A 15,643-nucleotide genomic window follows, 5' to 3' on the forward strand; every position below is an offset into this window, starting at 1 on the left:
TGCACACCTGCCTCCATTTGAATCTAAGTGCGGTTTACGTCATCGGTACGGGACCAAAAAAAATAAAAAATCTACATCTGGGACTGCTTTGTTTTTTTTGGGGGGGTGGGTTTATCAATAAGTTAATGGTTGAACGGAACGACTGACGAGGCAAGATCGGAGCAAATGAAAGCCATGTTTTGCTGTGCGAATATACTGCCAGCTCCGCTTCAGGTACCCAAATTCCTTGATCACGTCTTTTTTTTTTTTTTTTTTTTTTTATTACTTTCAATTTATTTCGAATTGAGTAGGCTACACCATGTCCAAAGAACGTCGTAACAAATTGCTTAACACAACAATGAGGGAAAATAATTTTGTGTTTTTCTTTTTCGGATCAACACAAGCTGCTAAGACTTCTTCATAAACCTCTTCAATCACTCCAGTACGGCATGTTTCAGCGTAACTTTAACATGACATAAAATTAATCAATGTAACTCCAATACAGAATGACATGAAAATTATTCTCAGTAAATCCAAAATGGCGAACGATTTGAACTCCTGGTACAAATTAAGTCATTCGACTCCAAGTAAACATATAGCTACTACTCATATTACATCCCAATTAAATGAGTCAAAGTAACTCCAAGTTGACATTAGCAGCAGAAATATGACCTCTATTTGCAGTTTTTTTTTTCTTGACTTTATTACTAGACAGCACTCATCGGTGTTGCTGTTGTAAAAAACATAATGGCTCCTCAGATGTGCGTGCAAATGTGCCTTCGCCAAGATGTCACTGAGGAAGGCAAAAAGGCTCAACTGCGGAGCTCCAAAATAGAACAAGACCTCTCCGAGCAGGCCCAGAATGAGAAGAACTTGGTCAAAATCCTCATGCTGGGTAAGCTTCAAGGAGATGTTTGTTGAAATGTCTAAATTGGATTTAAAAAAAATATATATATATATTGACTGGTACTTTCCTCTGTATTAGGAGCTGCTGAGAGTGGAAAGAGCACTCTAATCAAGCAGATCAAGATCATTCACAGTCATGGCTTCTCCAAGCAAGAACTTATCAGCTTTAAGGTGTGTGCAGTAATGTAATTATCAATCGATCAGTGGTTTCATTGACATCAAGGGGGCACATGAAGCCTACCTCGACATCAAATGGATTGGATAAGAAAAATCAAAAGCACAAGATATAGAAGTTTGTGTTTCTTTTGTGAAAACTGGGGTGCGAGGGTCTACTTGTCGCTTTTTTGTATTATTTTTTTTTTATTTTTTTAAATAAACACTATCTTTCTGCACTGTGGAAGCCTGCAGTTATGGACAACCTCCTCAATTCCATGAAGTTTGTCCTTCGAGGAATGGGGATGCTGAGGATAAACCTGGCGAGCAAGAAGAACAAGGTGTGGACTTTTGTTTTTTGTTAAATGAAACAAAATAGACTCTTCAAAGTTGAATGGGTTGTTGCTTGCATTCCCCTTCTTTAAACACCAGATGTCAGCCTTTTATCTGGTGTATTTTTCGATCTGCTCACTGATCAGAAATAAGTGAACTCCTCTTGAACTGCTTGCTTCCTTTTAGATTCACGCCTGCGCTATCCTGTCATGTAGCGGGTGTTTGGGGGACGACCAGGAGCTGCTTCCTTTTGTGGCTCATGCTTTCTGTGCGCTGTGGGCCGACCAGGGGGTGAGAGCGGCTGCAGCCAGAGGTTACGACTTTGAGCTCAATGACTCTGCCCTCTAGTAAGTACAGTGGCTTGGTTCCAATTGACCTTACCGTGGCACGCCCCTCCCCGCCCACTAAATGCGACGAACAGCGCCCATACCAGAAAAGTCACAAAAAGGCAGTCGCCTCACTCACTTCGACCAATTGTTGGCAAAACCGAAGTTTTTGGACATTATATGTGTCAAGCAGGGTAAGAATGAATTTATATTACCTTATAGTTTCAATGTTTTGTTGGCATTTATGGTAAATACTCAATTAAACCTGTGGACGGTTAGCTACCTGGAGCTATCGTTAGCCTTTGGCTAAAAACAACAATGGAGAACATTACCATAATGCAGATGTAGTGGTTTATGGTCGTCATTTTGGAGGGATTCGGCTGGTTGTGTGTGAAAAAATTGTTCTGTTGGCATTTATAGTAAATATAGTAAGTCAACAAATGCGTGGACAGTTAACTACCCGGAGCTAAAACAATAATGGAGAACATTACCTTTGTGCAGATGTAGTACTTTCTGTTCATTTTGGAGGCATTCGACTAGTCGTGTGTTGTCTTCCACAAAGTTTGATCCAGCGCAGACATTTTTCGTAGTTGTTTAGGGAAGGAAATAAACCGGACAGTTTCTCTCTTACACAAGCCGTGACTACAGCAGGACGCCGGTTAGTCGATCGGGATAACGACTACCAATCTTATACAAACCGTGTACAGCGTTTAACCATTTTTATTGATTTTTTTTTTTCTTGGCTTTGGATAACCATACACTGCACCACCGGGAGCTCGCAGACATGACGACTTGCATCTTTTGGTTTAACTAGGTCATGTGGGCGTGGTTGAGGTCAAGGCAAGGTCAATTGATAAACAAATTCAGGTTGCAGGTATACATGAAGCAGAGGAGCCCCTGTATAGAACTGTATATTGCAACAAATATTCATTTCCATATCATTAGCTCAATATCATAATTGCCCATGTCATTTTTAACTTACTAACAATAATAAAATAAATCCACAAAGGATGATTTGCTACATCTAGGCTCTTGTTCAATTTTCCCTCTTTCCAAAATGACTTGTGCAATTATGCTATTTTAGGCAAATAATATGTGAAAGCATGAGAAAATCCCACAGCTTGGGGTCTTAGACGACGCTTTTTATGTGATCCAGTCTTTATACTTAAGTCATACAAGAGTGAGGGGAAAAAACAAGGATGTGATGTGCCTTTTTCATTTTCATTGTGGTAGCTTGATATCTCAGCGTTCTTAGCCCCGCAGGGGGCTTCACATTGATTTCCCCGCCCCCGAGAAGATTGTCGTGACACCCTTGGCCGAAAGCTGAGCGTGTACCTCATTGTGAATCCCGCTCTTTGCGAAACGGGAAGATGGGTTTCTTGGTTTTTCCATGGCCTTCCATTACAGTATGTACATTACAATGTAACCTGAATTATTTGCCAAATCGTTATATATTGTAGTGTATCAATAATCTATGCTAATTAAATATTGCAGTAAATATTTTTATCAAAAACATTTGATAGCCATTAAATATAAAACTAAAATGGTAAGTATGGCGATCACCAAGCATATCGACGCCTTATTCAAATAACCGCCCGTCATTTTTTCAGATTTTTCAAGAAACAAACAAACAAAAAAAAGATCCACATGACCACATCTGTGAAGAAATCCGTCGCAGGAAATGCAAGCAATTAAAAAGTCTTCATATTCCTTTCTTAAAATGTAAATGTTATTGTGATGCTTCCCCTCTTGAGTTTCTTTGAGAACATGAGTCGAATCATCGCCCCCAATTACACCCCGACTGAGCAAGATGTTCTTCGTGTGAGAGTGAGGACCAGCGGAATCATCGAAACACAGTTCCAAGTTGATGATAAAATATTCCGGTAAGACCCACAGAATGTAAACCACTTCATTGTTGATTTAAAAGGATACTTGACTCATTGAGCCATTTTCAGAAGTAAAAAGTTGTTATCCCGAATGAATTTGATAACTTCATTACTTTTCATGTACAATTCGTACCTTTAAAAAATTAATTTTCCACTTGTTGTCGACTGTAAACAGTAGTCTGCTTGAGAGATGGGAGGAGCAAGATTGCTGCCCTGTCGCTTCAATGGCTTGCACGGGCATGTATGGGCTATCGGCTATTCAGTACTATGTACAGATCCGTGAGACGAACACAGGAGAAGTGACAATGCCGGTGATTCAAGTCCAACATCACACAAATCATTTTGCTGTAAAAGCATAAACAAGCTAAGGAGGTTGCACAAAACAAAGACGACGACGCGGCTAGACGCCATTGTTGTTGACAAACTGGCGGTTCGTGCGCAATCACGAGAGAATTAAATAATCGCTGGAGGAGTAACTATCCTGCATATGGTCTCTAGAAGTACGTATTGAAATCTTTCCACTCTGGATCCCGGTTCCAAAAGTGATTTCGAGCTCTGAAACCGCGCCACCGTGTGGACAAACTGCCCAAATGTGAAGAAACTTGTGCAGATACATTGAAACGGACTTTCGTGTGGACGGCGCCTCAGTTTGCTGACCAAATTCAGAAAACAGGTGAGGCATGGTTGGTCGGTACCTACTTCCTCAGCACAGGTGATGTCAACAGCTAGTGGAAAAATAATTTAAAGTTATTGTACATGAAAAATAATGAAGTTATCAAATTCCTTCTGGACAAAATATTTACTTTTTACTGCCGAAAATGGCTCAATAAGTTTCCATTAAACATGATATGCAAACTGCCGCCTGCAATGATTTTAATATGACGTTCTGATTGTAGTGTTTCCTTATTGCGCGTTGTATTGAAACATTTATGCTGTCAACCCTCAATGAAAATATTTGCATCTCATTGCATCCCTCTATCCTTTATTTTATAGCATTATTCCTCATTAGGGTTGAGGGTGACTGTGCGATGCGAACTACACGCAGGACAGGTCACCTGCCAATCACAGGGCACATATGAGACAACCATTCACTCACTTTCACGCCTGTGAAGGATTTGAATTCTTCAACTGGAACTTGAATGTTATTTGAAATGGGGACGGAACTTAAAGTTTCATACTTAGAACCATGCATCCAACTCATAACGCTTATATGTGCATGTACAATCATGCTCACGCAGCAAAGACTCTAAACTTCCCATAACATCCAGATGGACTCAACAAACATGATTGTTCGGTTTATCTCACTTTAACGCACCTTTTACTATCATTCTCCCCCCCATGTACTTTGTGGTGTATCAAGACCAATGAACACTGCATTCTTCTGGCTGACTGGTCCTTGTCTGTTCTGCTGTTGTCACATGTCATCGTCCAGGCTCATGATTGTTTTCGCGTCTTGTTGGAACTGACGCTCTCTCGGCGGATAAACGCTTCGGTGCAATCACAGACGCACCTGGAGACGCTCTGACCTTAACGGAAACTCATTACCTGTGTCACCAAGTCCTTTGGTGCCACTAAATGCCACATCGTATTTTGAAATGATTTTCCTTTGGCCGTACTTCGGTATTGATTACGCAGCCACATTGCCAGAGAAGAGCAAGTCTTTCTTTCCTTTTAGTGGGTGACACCAGCAAGACAAATGGAAGTTTTATATGTAGTAGAATAAGTCTCTTCTCAGATTGTGAATGAAGTGACGTTCACTGGGCACAACAAGTCAGTGAGTGCTTATTGATGCTTTTTAATGTGGGTCAAATTCAGTAGCGGGCCAAATTCAGTCAATCAGTCCCGCTCCACCAAATGGGCAACATTTTGGCGCTGGACTTTCTGAAGTCAATTCTTTGATTTTCTTTTCTTCCTGATTATTGTCATTTTATTTATGTATTCAAATAATGTTGATATATTCGAAATAAACATTTCAAACAAACAAATTAGGCCGAATTTTCTAGTCTTCAAATACCAATTTAAGGGCTGTCATTATGGGCTAGTGTTAATTTATATCTGACATTTTAAAATTTTGTCTGTTGTAGTCCAATTTCAGTACGCTTGTTAGTCTTTATCACACTTAATCAACCTCATCCCGTTTTTATTTAGTCCAGTTTTTAGTTGACTATAAATCGAGCATATGACCAAAAAGAAAACCTAATTTTATTCATCTAGTTGTAGTCAACAAAAATTGTCAACGATTGTCTAGTTTTAGTCAGGACAATCATTTAACCCCTGTATTTTTTGTTTTATTTATTATGGGTTTTTTTGTGCAGCAGGTTATGTTGAACATTTAGGATCTAAAACTACTTGACATAAAATGTTCTCATCTTTCTGATGGAAAAACAACTTGACACACAATTACAGACAGTATATCAACAAGTGGCTACTCTGGTTCCATGCTACAAGCTAGTAAGTTAGCTAGCATTAGTTAGCGGTCGGATTGACATTATTGTTGGAATGTTATAGCAGTTGGATTAATGTTGCGTTCTAACTATAATTTACTTTGGTATTTTTAACCTTTCACTGAAGCCACCTCCTGCCTGTCCCATGTTTGTTCTTGTTGCACTAGGTAGCTGTAGATTTGAAAGGGGATATGTCACAGATGAGACAGACAAGATTTTACAGTCAAATAATATCCGTCTCATTTTTGTTCATGAACTAAAATATCCATAGATTTTAGTCCAGTTAAGTGAAGTACATCTTCGCCTTTTCTTCATTGGTCGAGGAAAATGCATACTGATAGACCCAAGGTATTTAAATTTTTTTTTTTTTTTATGTTTTAGTCTAGTTTTGTTTTAGTCCGATGAAAAGTGTGTTGAAAGAAATTATCTTTTGTTGTTGTTGTTGTTGACAAAATGAACACTACTATGGGCTCATTATGATTCTTGTCTGTAATCGTGTCTGCCTGTTGACAGCTTGTACGACGTCGGCGGCCAGCGGAGCGACCGAAGGAAATGGCTCCGTTGTTTTGATGGCATCCAGGCATTGCTCTTCGTGGTGGCCCTGAGCAGTTATGATCTGCCGCTCCCTGATGACCCAACCGTGGTATGTTCTGACATGAGGTGAATGTTGCCAACTGACCAAACTTGTAATCCTCACATCCTCACTGTCCATGCCTGGAAACTCTCTAGAATCGACTGCAGGAAAGTTGTGGACTTTTCGCATCAATCTGCACCAACTCGATCTTCAAGCTCACCTCAGTGGTATGTAGCAGACTTTGGACAAGTGGTGCGGTGCGTCATTGTCTGGTTGCTAGTCAAACACTGGGCACATATAGACAACCATTTGTATTCACACCCATGGACAATGAACTTAATGATTTATATCACTGATTCAAACTTGCATCGCAAAGGCGTCTCGTCACCCTCTTCTTCCGTCCTGAGCCCCGACACGGAAAATGTTCGTTACAATATGTTTCATTCGGGCCTCACATGTCTAAATGGTATTCTGATTAATATTGTATCTCATGGTGTGACTATTTTGCCACTTGCAGTTCACTGACCTAAGCCATAAAATAGGAGAGCCGTGGCTGTCATTATACCTGAGCCATTAGGCACTGTGTAGTCATTTTCAGTCGACAGGAAGTGGTAAAATGGCCGCCCGAGATGGACACAATGGGTGGCTTCTTTTTTTTTTTTTTTTTTTTTTTTTTTTTTTTTTTTTTTGCTTACCGTAATTCATATTCCAGAAATACAGTATTAATCAGATCACAGTGTTTACACTTGTGGGAATTGCTTGTTAGCTTCTCATTTGTGGCACGATTGACTTTGACATGACTCATTACGTGGGGCAGGTGTGCAGTTTTGCTCACAATTACTCACATATATTTGATGAGTCATTCTCTTTGCTGCATGTTTATTTGAGGCAAGTGTTGCCATGAATCTTTCTCAAGTGACTGTAGTGTATTTTTTTCTTTTCTTTTCATTATTGTTTTCTTTTCTTAGTCATAAGGTTGTGACCATGTGTGAAACACTGAAATGAAAGTAAAACAAATCTTTTTATGCTTTTATTTTCTTCTTAGCGTCATAAGGTTGTAACCTTGCGTGTGAAACACTATGAAATGAAAGTGAAACAATTCATTCTAAACTTTAACACACAATAAGAGGCAACAGGACGGTGTTTGCCAAGTGATACTGTGAAACCACGTTGCGTTTTTTTATAGTTATTGGTGGAGTCTATAGATGTGAATAGTAGAAATAAAATGTAATGACTTGTTTTGCTCATATTGTACTGTACGGCCAGGATTTAGTTCTATATCACAAACCATTTCCTGTTATACAGTATCTTCACACTTTTCCTTTTTAAGCAAAAAATCTCTACCAACATAATACCAGAATTACAGACTGAATATTTTTTTGCAAGCTGTTACTGATTGCATGCAAATATTTATGTATAAGAAACCTATAAAACAATTTTTCTACTGTTTTCTCAATATTCCACTGCTGTTGCCTAAAAGTGCTGCTGCAGAACTATAGCAAAGTAAAGAAGAAATAAAGGTGTTACAATAACTATTTGTTTCTGGCGACACTGGCTATTATACTGTACTGTATAATTATGTGAATACATTTTTGAGATTAACCCTTAACACCGTTCTTCCAGATTCTGTTCATGAACAAAACTGACCTTTTCCAGGAGAAGATACTCCACTCTGGAAGACACCTGAGATTCTACATTTCTACTTTTCAAGGTGCGGCATGCTTATAGTGATGACTGTGATGGTGTGTGCGTGTGCGTGTGTGTGTGACTGGATTTTGCACACATTTAGACTCAATCATATTGGATTGATTCATAAGTGTTTGTCCATATTTTTGTTTGCATAGATCACAATTCTATTTCAATCTTAATTAAAAAAATAAATAAAATGAAAACATAAACATGTTGCCATGATGTATATCCCAATTGTACCACATTAGAGGGGGGGAAAATGTCATCCTATGTCAGGGGTCTCCAAGTTGGGTTCTCGAGAGCCCCTATCCAGCCTCTTTTCCATGTTTCTCTCCACTAACACACCTGGTTCATGATCACGGTCGTTATCAGGCTTCTGCAAAGCTTGCTGATTAGCTGATCATTAGATTCAGCTGTGCTGAAGGACGAAGACATGGAAAACAGGCTGGAAAGGGGCTCTCGAGGACCCAACTTGGAGACCCCTGTCCTATGTCAGTCAATTTTAAAGTGTGTAATTTAAATGGAATACATGTATTTCTTCGGCTTCTGCTGCCATCGTGTAGTTATTCTGTAACTGGATGTTGGGTAACCTATGAATTATTATAATTATTATTATCAATGTTTTTTTATCTATACCGTTTTCAAAACATTTAGGGTCAGTGTCCACACCCTAAAACGGACAAGGGCTCAAAGTAACATTTTGACATTGACTGTAATGGAAGCTCTGCTTGCCTTTTTGTATTTGACATCATGTGAGGGTTTCACCCGTCAGCACCCGGATGGAAAATGAATGACACTAGTTTCATTTAACCACATTTCCTGTTTGTACTATTCCTCTCATATTCTTAATACCAATTGTTGAGTCTTCAGTGGCTATAAAGTCTACACAGCACTGGTTCAAATGCCAGGTTTTTGTAATATTAAAAAAAAAAATTTGAGCAAGAAAAAGAGCGCCAAACTATATTGCGTTGGTGTCATGCCATATTTGTTGACTTTTTGTTGTTCTACTGCATTTTGGCCTCCCTCTAGGAGCAGATGCAGACGTGGAGGCTGCAGCTCGCCACATCACGGCCATGTTCTCCACATGCGGTGGTGATGATGGGCTCATCTTCCACCACTTCACGACGGCCACAGACACCACCAACGTCCGGGTGGTCTTCCAGGTTGCCATGGAGCAGATTACAAATCAGAACCTTGCAACAGCTCACCTCCTCTAACAGTATTTCAAACATTGCTTAATTAGGCTACACGTTTTAAATCATTTTTAATAAAAATCTTTATTTATGATGTTGGGGCATTTGTTCACTGGAAACTTCAAAAGTCAAACATCTGAAGACTTCAGCTCAGTGTGCATCTAGAGCAGGGTTTCACCCTGAACTGTCCACTTTTATTGGGCCGCATATTCAGAAAATTGTATGAATTGTCACAATGTTTCTTCATATGTCTTATTGACGCATGTTTTTGTTGAAATACGGGTGGTGTTATCCTTAATTTGGGTATATACACGTGATTTCAGTGAGTTTGCTTCCTAGCGGTGAAACTAAATTACTTATTTGGATCTTCACTTTCATATAAATACAATTCCAATTAAGTTTGGAAGTTGTATTAAGCATAAATAAAAACAGAATACAATGATTTGCAAATCATGTGCAACCTATATTTAATTGAATGCACTACAAAAACAATGTTCAAACTACAACTTTTGTTCTTATTGCAAAAAAAAAAAAAAGCTGGGACAGGTGGCAAAAAAAGACAAAGTGGGTGAATGCTCATCAAACACCTGTTGGGAACATCCCACAGATGGACAGGCTAATTGGGAACAGGTGGGTGTAATGATTTAGGTAACGAGCTTTCCTGAATTGCATTCACAAACAAAGATGGGTGAAGCTCACTTCTTTGTGAACAAGTGCATGAGAAAATAGTCAAACAGTTTAAAGACTGTCTGCTAATCCGTCTCATCTGTGTACAAATGCAAGGAATTTAGATATTTCATCATCTACTATCAATAGTATCTAAAGGTTGAGAGAATCTGAAGGAATCACTGCATGTAAGCAGCAAGGCCGAAAACCAGTGCATCAAGAAAGAATAGCTTCTGAGTGTATTCAATGAAATATAGGTTGAACATGATTTACGAATCATTGTATTACTATTATGTTCAACACATCCCAACTTCATTGGAACTGGGTTTGTATTTTTAGTTGTGACTACTACTGTTCGTGTAGGTTCAGGCTACAGTTACACTATGAAGCATTGTTGAACAACATAAAACAGTACAGTGGTGCGTTGACACACGAGATCCAAGATACGAGAGAGAGAGCGCAGTTTTTGCTTGAGAGCAAACTTGATGTGACGATTGCCGTATGTTGGCAGTGAACCTAATTCAACTCACTTCAAAATAAGCAGTAATTGTTCAAGATATTTAATGACACACCCAGTTAAAGTTGACTGTCATTCATTCATTTTCATTAATTTGTTCATTTATTTTGTCGATAGACAATTACACTTTTAAAACAACCACATTGCTTTGTCTCAGGTAAGTACGAAACACGTAGAAAGAAAATGTAACAATACTAACAGGCATGTTTTTTTTTTGTTTTTTTTGGGGGGGGGGGGGGCATATGTTTATGAGAAATGACTACAATTACAGCTACATCTTAGTCACTTAAGTAAAAGTCGTACTATCTGCCTGACTGCATTATACGGTCTCCCAGCAGCTGAGTTGATCACACCAAACACAATGAATAGGATTGCAGCGCGGTGTACAAACTTATTCATACTTTACAGTACATGGCATTTAATTAGATCACTTTTTGTAAAGTACACTTTTATTTTTTAAAGCTGCTCTATGTAGGATTTTTCCCCAAAATATCTTTATAATAACCTTTTTATTTGACCATTTATGACTTAAACATCTTCTAATTAGTAGATAAACACCTTCGCTGTTCACAGTGGGTACTTCTGCAGGCCCCTGGCCAATATTTTTCACACTGGATTCAGGTTTGATTTTCCGTCCACTGTCTGCAGATGTGACGTCATGTGTGCAGCAGCATGCATGTGATGAAGAGAGTGTGCAGTTTCATCATTTTTCAGCCACATGTGGCAGTAGTGGTTTAAAATTCAATTTCCTATAGAGCAGCTTTAAATATTGCAAGCCCCGGAAACATTATGCACAGTTTAAACATGACAAAAACTGCACTAAACAATCAAATTGACTTGAATTGCAACTAAAAGTGAAAATAAAAATGTTATATTCGCATACGACGAGAGCTAGTATACCAGTGCCACACATTAAGAATTACTGCTCGATAGCCCATCACAAGCTATACTATGCCATGAGGCAAAAAGATGAGTATTTTTACCTTAGTTTACTTTTTTTTTTTTTTTTTTTTTTTTGTGGTAACTTCAGGAACATACAGTACTTGAAAGTTTTTATATTTTTTGTTTAAAAGATGAACAAGCGAATTTGATTTGCATTACTGATGAGGGGTTAGGACATATATGATTTGATGAATACAACTATGTACACAGAAATACATACAAACTTCTGAAATATAAAATGTTGCATGTTGCGGCTTAGTCCTCCACACAGTCAGCAGAGTCCAGGGAGAGGAGGATGTCCGCTTTACACTTGATTGTTGTCTTGTCGCCAGAGAAGAGCTCACAACTCAACAGGTTTGGCACAATGTCTCTTATACATGTGGACTGTAGAAGACAAAAATCATATTTGTGGAATATATACAGTAGCCTATGTTTGCATCACATACACCATATTATAGTAATATTAACTCATTCACTGCCAGTCATTATAGAAAATTTTTACATTTCCAATACTCACGTGATATTACATTCAATAATTATATATAAACCGAATCTACCAAATAACAGAATAGACTCCCTACTTTTTGTCCCGTCCCGTTCTTTTATAATTGACAGCAGAAAAATGTAGGTTTGCCAAAATACAGCCATTTCTCACATGGACTCTGAAACTGTGTTTATTTCCTATAAAATGGGGCAATTATGTCATCTACCGGTGGTTGGGCATCAGTAAAGTTGTTTCCAAGTTTGATATTTACAGTGGAGCATGCTCAGATTCGCCCCCATTTAGCACCGCTCTAAAAAATACAATTGACAAGTATACTTGTCAAAGGCAGTGAATGAGTTAATTCCTACAAATAAAAAAAAACACATTTATGTGTTCAGTCAGTATAAAAGAAGGTATGTAAAACCTGACTCTGATTCACCATTCATGTTCATGTATTTACACAGACATGCGCACGCACGCACGCATCTGCATAAACAGATATTTACATAAGGAGTAAACACATTTTAACTTTACCTTTTATTATATTAATTAATTACATATATTATTATTATAAAGTAAAAAAGACTAACCATAGACTTCAGGCTAATACGCAGAGCTTCCGTTTCAGGAAACAAACTTCCTGACAGCTCCATGTCAGCTCCTCTCCGGACGTACGGTGACCTCCTGATACCCGACAGCAAGCCGGACGCCCTGCCCACCGAGTGGTAGCTTGGACCGGCAACTTGCTTGTACCACGCCTCGGTGGGGCTCGTGCAGAGCAGCAGAGCAGAGAGTACCACGCAGGGCAACAGGGGGAGTTTAGCTGGCATCTCGTCGTTGTCGATTGTGCTCCTTTCAACATTGTTCCCTGTTCTTATAGATATCCGATAATCGCTCTCATGTGACGTAAGTGCATCGTTATTATTGCTACACGACGTGCGCTCGTACCACGCCCACAGTAAACACTACAAGTCCCAGAGTGCAATGCGACGCCCCCACCATCCAGTCTCCTGGTTTGCTGTCACTCGAGGTACAGTGAGTTGCCAAACTTGTCACAAATCTAGTTTAAAATACGGTAACGGGTAATATAATGACACAGTAAGATTCTGATTCAACACGTTACGAGGTCGTGTTTTGTTACCTAAATGGTAAAAAAAAAAAAAAAAAAAAAAGCTCACGGAAACTAATGTTAGCTTTCTGAACTCCAGCTAGCACATCGTTGTCTTGCAGAGGAACAAGCTGATGTGACACAAAAAGAAAAGGCTTTCTTGCATTTTCTTACAGTTGGCGCCTTGCTCAGATTGTGACTTTGAGAAAATGTATGGTGAAAAGGGGGAATTAAGTGAGGGAAGTTAATCCCATTTTTGTTTTGTTTTTTGTTGAACAATAATACAATACAAGAAAAAGAAAAAAAAACGCGTGCCCCTAAACGCGTAATTCTGATTAATATTGCGTTTCTGAAATATGAGTTAGGCAGCAAAAGCCACACGTTCAGCCATCTCAGGGGGCAGCCATTATGCTACGTGCTGTTCAACTCAACTAAAAATGACATATCAGTTCTCCAGGGATCTGGTAACAACCAATCAAGGCTCAACTTCCAAAACCAGGCGTTTCATCCAAGTCTCAAACTCCAATTATTTTCTTAGTCTTTATCCTACTATCAAAAGGTCATTGAAAAGGACCAGAACACTCCATGGGGTTTTAAATACATAGTAGGAAAGAATTATAACAGTAAAAATGGTATTTGTAAGTCGATTAAATTCATGACAATTAGCATTAGAAGTAACAGAAAGCATGAGCCATCTTGGCTGGTCGGCGTGACATCACAGGCAACCTGGCAAGCAGCAAGTCGAAGAAATGTGTGTGACTTCATCAATTTAATAATGATTATCGCATTGGCAGAATCAGAGAAAAACATTGAATTCAGATCATTATATGTATTTGAAAAATTATACCTTTGATCATTTGAGGGCGATATTTGTCAACTCGGAATTTGGGAAATGTCTGAGATCTGTAACGTGTACTTAATCAATAGGGAAATGACAAAGTGATGGATAAAACTAGAAAATGTACCGGTAGTCCATGTCATTGTGGTGGTGCATAGTTGTAAGATAAATAATGCAAATGCAGTGAAACACAGAATCCAGCAGTTCGAACGCGACTCAAATTGCCCAATAGTTGAGCTGCCAACAGCTAGCCGGCGGTGGGTACACAGACAGTACCTACTCGGACGGTTGGCCTACAAGTAGGTAATGTACAGAATAAACTGTGTAAGGGAGTAAACATGAAAATAACACATTGGTGCCCATTTGTTTCCTGTTATATATTTGTGGAGCATTAACTTTTAGCTAGTTTGAATTTCCATATTATCTAATATTGTACTCTTAAATTATGTTGACCAAAACTGCCAAAATAAGTAGATAATAAGGAAACCAGCGTCTTTTGCCATGCAAAGCAGTGGAAAACACTGCAATCTACAGGCGAAGAAGCGCATTTCCGGGCTTTTAAGGTGGTATGAAAAAGATGAATTGACTGGAGCGCGACTGTGGAGTCGACTTCAGGGTCGTCTTTAAAGACAAATAGCGTTTATTATGAAACGAAAAGTCAAAACGGTGGGTTATTCCATTTGTAAGGAAACGAAAGCGAAACAATTTGGACATGACTCGAACCTGCCTCTTGCGCGCCTCAGGGTTAGTCCACTGTGACTGACGGAGGGGAGAGGACGTCTCCTTTCCCTAGTCTGGTAAGAGCTCAAAATGACATGCTACAACATGCCACTACAACATGCAACTTAACTTTGATTTAATATCTAGTTTTCGAGTGATTTTCCTCTGCGTAGTTCTACGTGCGGTGCCGTTTCTAAAAACGAGTACGAGTACCACTATGTGGCGCCAATAAATAAGCACCACAATTATCCGTGCCGAAACTTAACAGGACGTCAGCTTTAAAGTGCTAGTACGAATAGTGATTGTTACTTACGTTTATTTTAAATGTTTTTTTTTTAAATGACATTAAACAAACAGCGAGGATTTTCATTTCCTGGCTTTCACTGAGCTCCTCTCTTCGAACCGATGTACCACTTTGGCGCTTACAAAATGTTTCCACGGTGCTGCGGTCTGACTGTTTAAAACAGCAGCTGCGCATCTGAATAATATTCAAGCCGTGGATGATGCTAATAATAATGTTAGGTTGAAGCGAGTTGTTTGTGCTCCCAATGTTTGAAGCGCGCATCTGTACGAATCTTGTTGTGTACTGCTCTTACATTGTGAAAAACGGAAGTGAAATTGATCTGTTCGGCTGGGACCAGAATGCCTTCACTTGTATGACGTTCCTGATCACTTTGGTGGCCTCACCACGCCCGGAATTTCACCAATATATACAATATATAGTATACCTGTTATTCTGAAAACGTGACTGGAGTTGATATTAACAACAATACAATTAAAACAAAACTTAGATTTATTGTTTGAAGTTATATAGCTGAAAGAGGAGCAATTCAGTTTCATTTTCACCAGCGGATCAGAATTGTCATTATTGCACTATCCAAGACG

The 15,643-nt window shown here is 39.0% G+C and overlaps 3 protein-coding genes across 7 annotated transcripts in view; 2 read left to right on the forward strand and 1 right to left on the reverse strand.

Moving 5' to 3' along the window:
• Positions 1-47: 47 nt before the first annotated feature.
• On the forward strand, positions 48-9,577 carry LOC144021655 (guanine nucleotide-binding protein G(o) subunit alpha-like). Of its 2 annotated transcripts, none has more exons than XM_077525874.1 (10): positions 48-213; positions 739-874; positions 965-1,056; positions 1,287-1,379; positions 1,558-1,718; positions 3,452-3,580; positions 6,541-6,670; positions 6,757-6,828; positions 8,225-8,312; positions 9,320-9,577. In XM_077525874.1, exons 1-10 carry the CDS (start codon positions 166-168, stop codon positions 9,505-9,507), a joined length of 1,137 nt encoding a protein of 378 aa, XP_077382000.1. In that variant the 5' UTR covers positions 48-165; the 3' UTR covers positions 9,508-9,577. The 2 variants fall into 2 exon arrangements, with proteins under 2 accessions (XP_077382000.1, XP_077381934.1); XM_077525808.1 differs by having other exon boundaries at positions 77-213; positions 691-874.
• A 1,329-nt stretch (positions 9,578-10,906) lies between these two features.
• Positions 10,907-13,517, reverse strand: LOC144022897 (neuropeptide B-like). Its single transcript, XM_077528093.1, has 2 exons — positions 12,683-13,517; positions 10,907-11,992 (listed from the first exon to the last, which is right to left on the reverse strand). Exons 1-2 carry the CDS (start codon positions 12,920-12,922, stop codon positions 11,864-11,866), a joined length of 369 nt encoding a protein of 122 aa, XP_077384219.1. The 5' UTR covers positions 12,923-13,517; the 3' UTR covers positions 10,907-11,863.
• The window catches only part of LOC144022883 (E3 ubiquitin-protein ligase rnf213-alpha-like), a 151,711-nt gene continuing 149,025 nt past the window's right edge, over positions 12,958-15,643 (forward strand). For 3 of the 4 annotated variants that reach the window (XR_013284430.1, XM_077528059.1, XM_077528081.1), the window contains exon 1: positions 14,679-14,835. The gene's annotated coding sequence lies outside the window, so the exon portion shown is untranslated. Of the gene's footprint in view, positions 13,123-14,678; positions 14,836-15,643 lie in introns of those variants that run through there. The other variant, XM_077528072.1, reaches the window with a different exon arrangement.

The sequence above is a fragment of the Festucalex cinctus genome, chromosome 1 (assembly GCF_051991245.1).
Source record: "Festucalex cinctus isolate MCC-2025b chromosome 1, RoL_Fcin_1.0, whole genome shotgun sequence".
In the NCBI taxonomy this organism is placed as follows: Eukaryota; Metazoa; Chordata; class Actinopteri; order Syngnathiformes; family Syngnathidae; genus Festucalex; species Festucalex cinctus.

Bases quoted from the DNA above. Each gene is read 5' to 3' on its own strand.
- LOC144022897 (XM_077528093.1), bottom strand. From the start codon at position 12,922: ATGCCAGCTAAACTCCCCCTGTTGCCCTGCGTGGTACTCTCTGCTCTG. The intron at 11,993-12,682 runs GTTAGTCTTTTT...TGTCTTCTACAG, and splicing joins GTATTAGCCTGAAGTCTATG to TCCACATGTATAAGAGACAT.
- LOC144021655 (XM_077525808.1), top strand. From the start codon at position 166: ATGAAAGCCATGTTTTGCTGTGCGAATATACTGCCAGCTCCGCTTCAG. The intron at 6,671-6,756 runs GTATGTTCTGAC...GAAACTCTCTAG, and splicing joins TCCCTGATGACCCAACCGTG to AATCGACTGCAGGAAAGTTG. The intron at 6,829-8,224 runs GTATGTAGCAGA...CCGTTCTTCCAG, and splicing joins TCTTCAAGCTCACCTCAGTG to ATTCTGTTCATGAACAAAAC.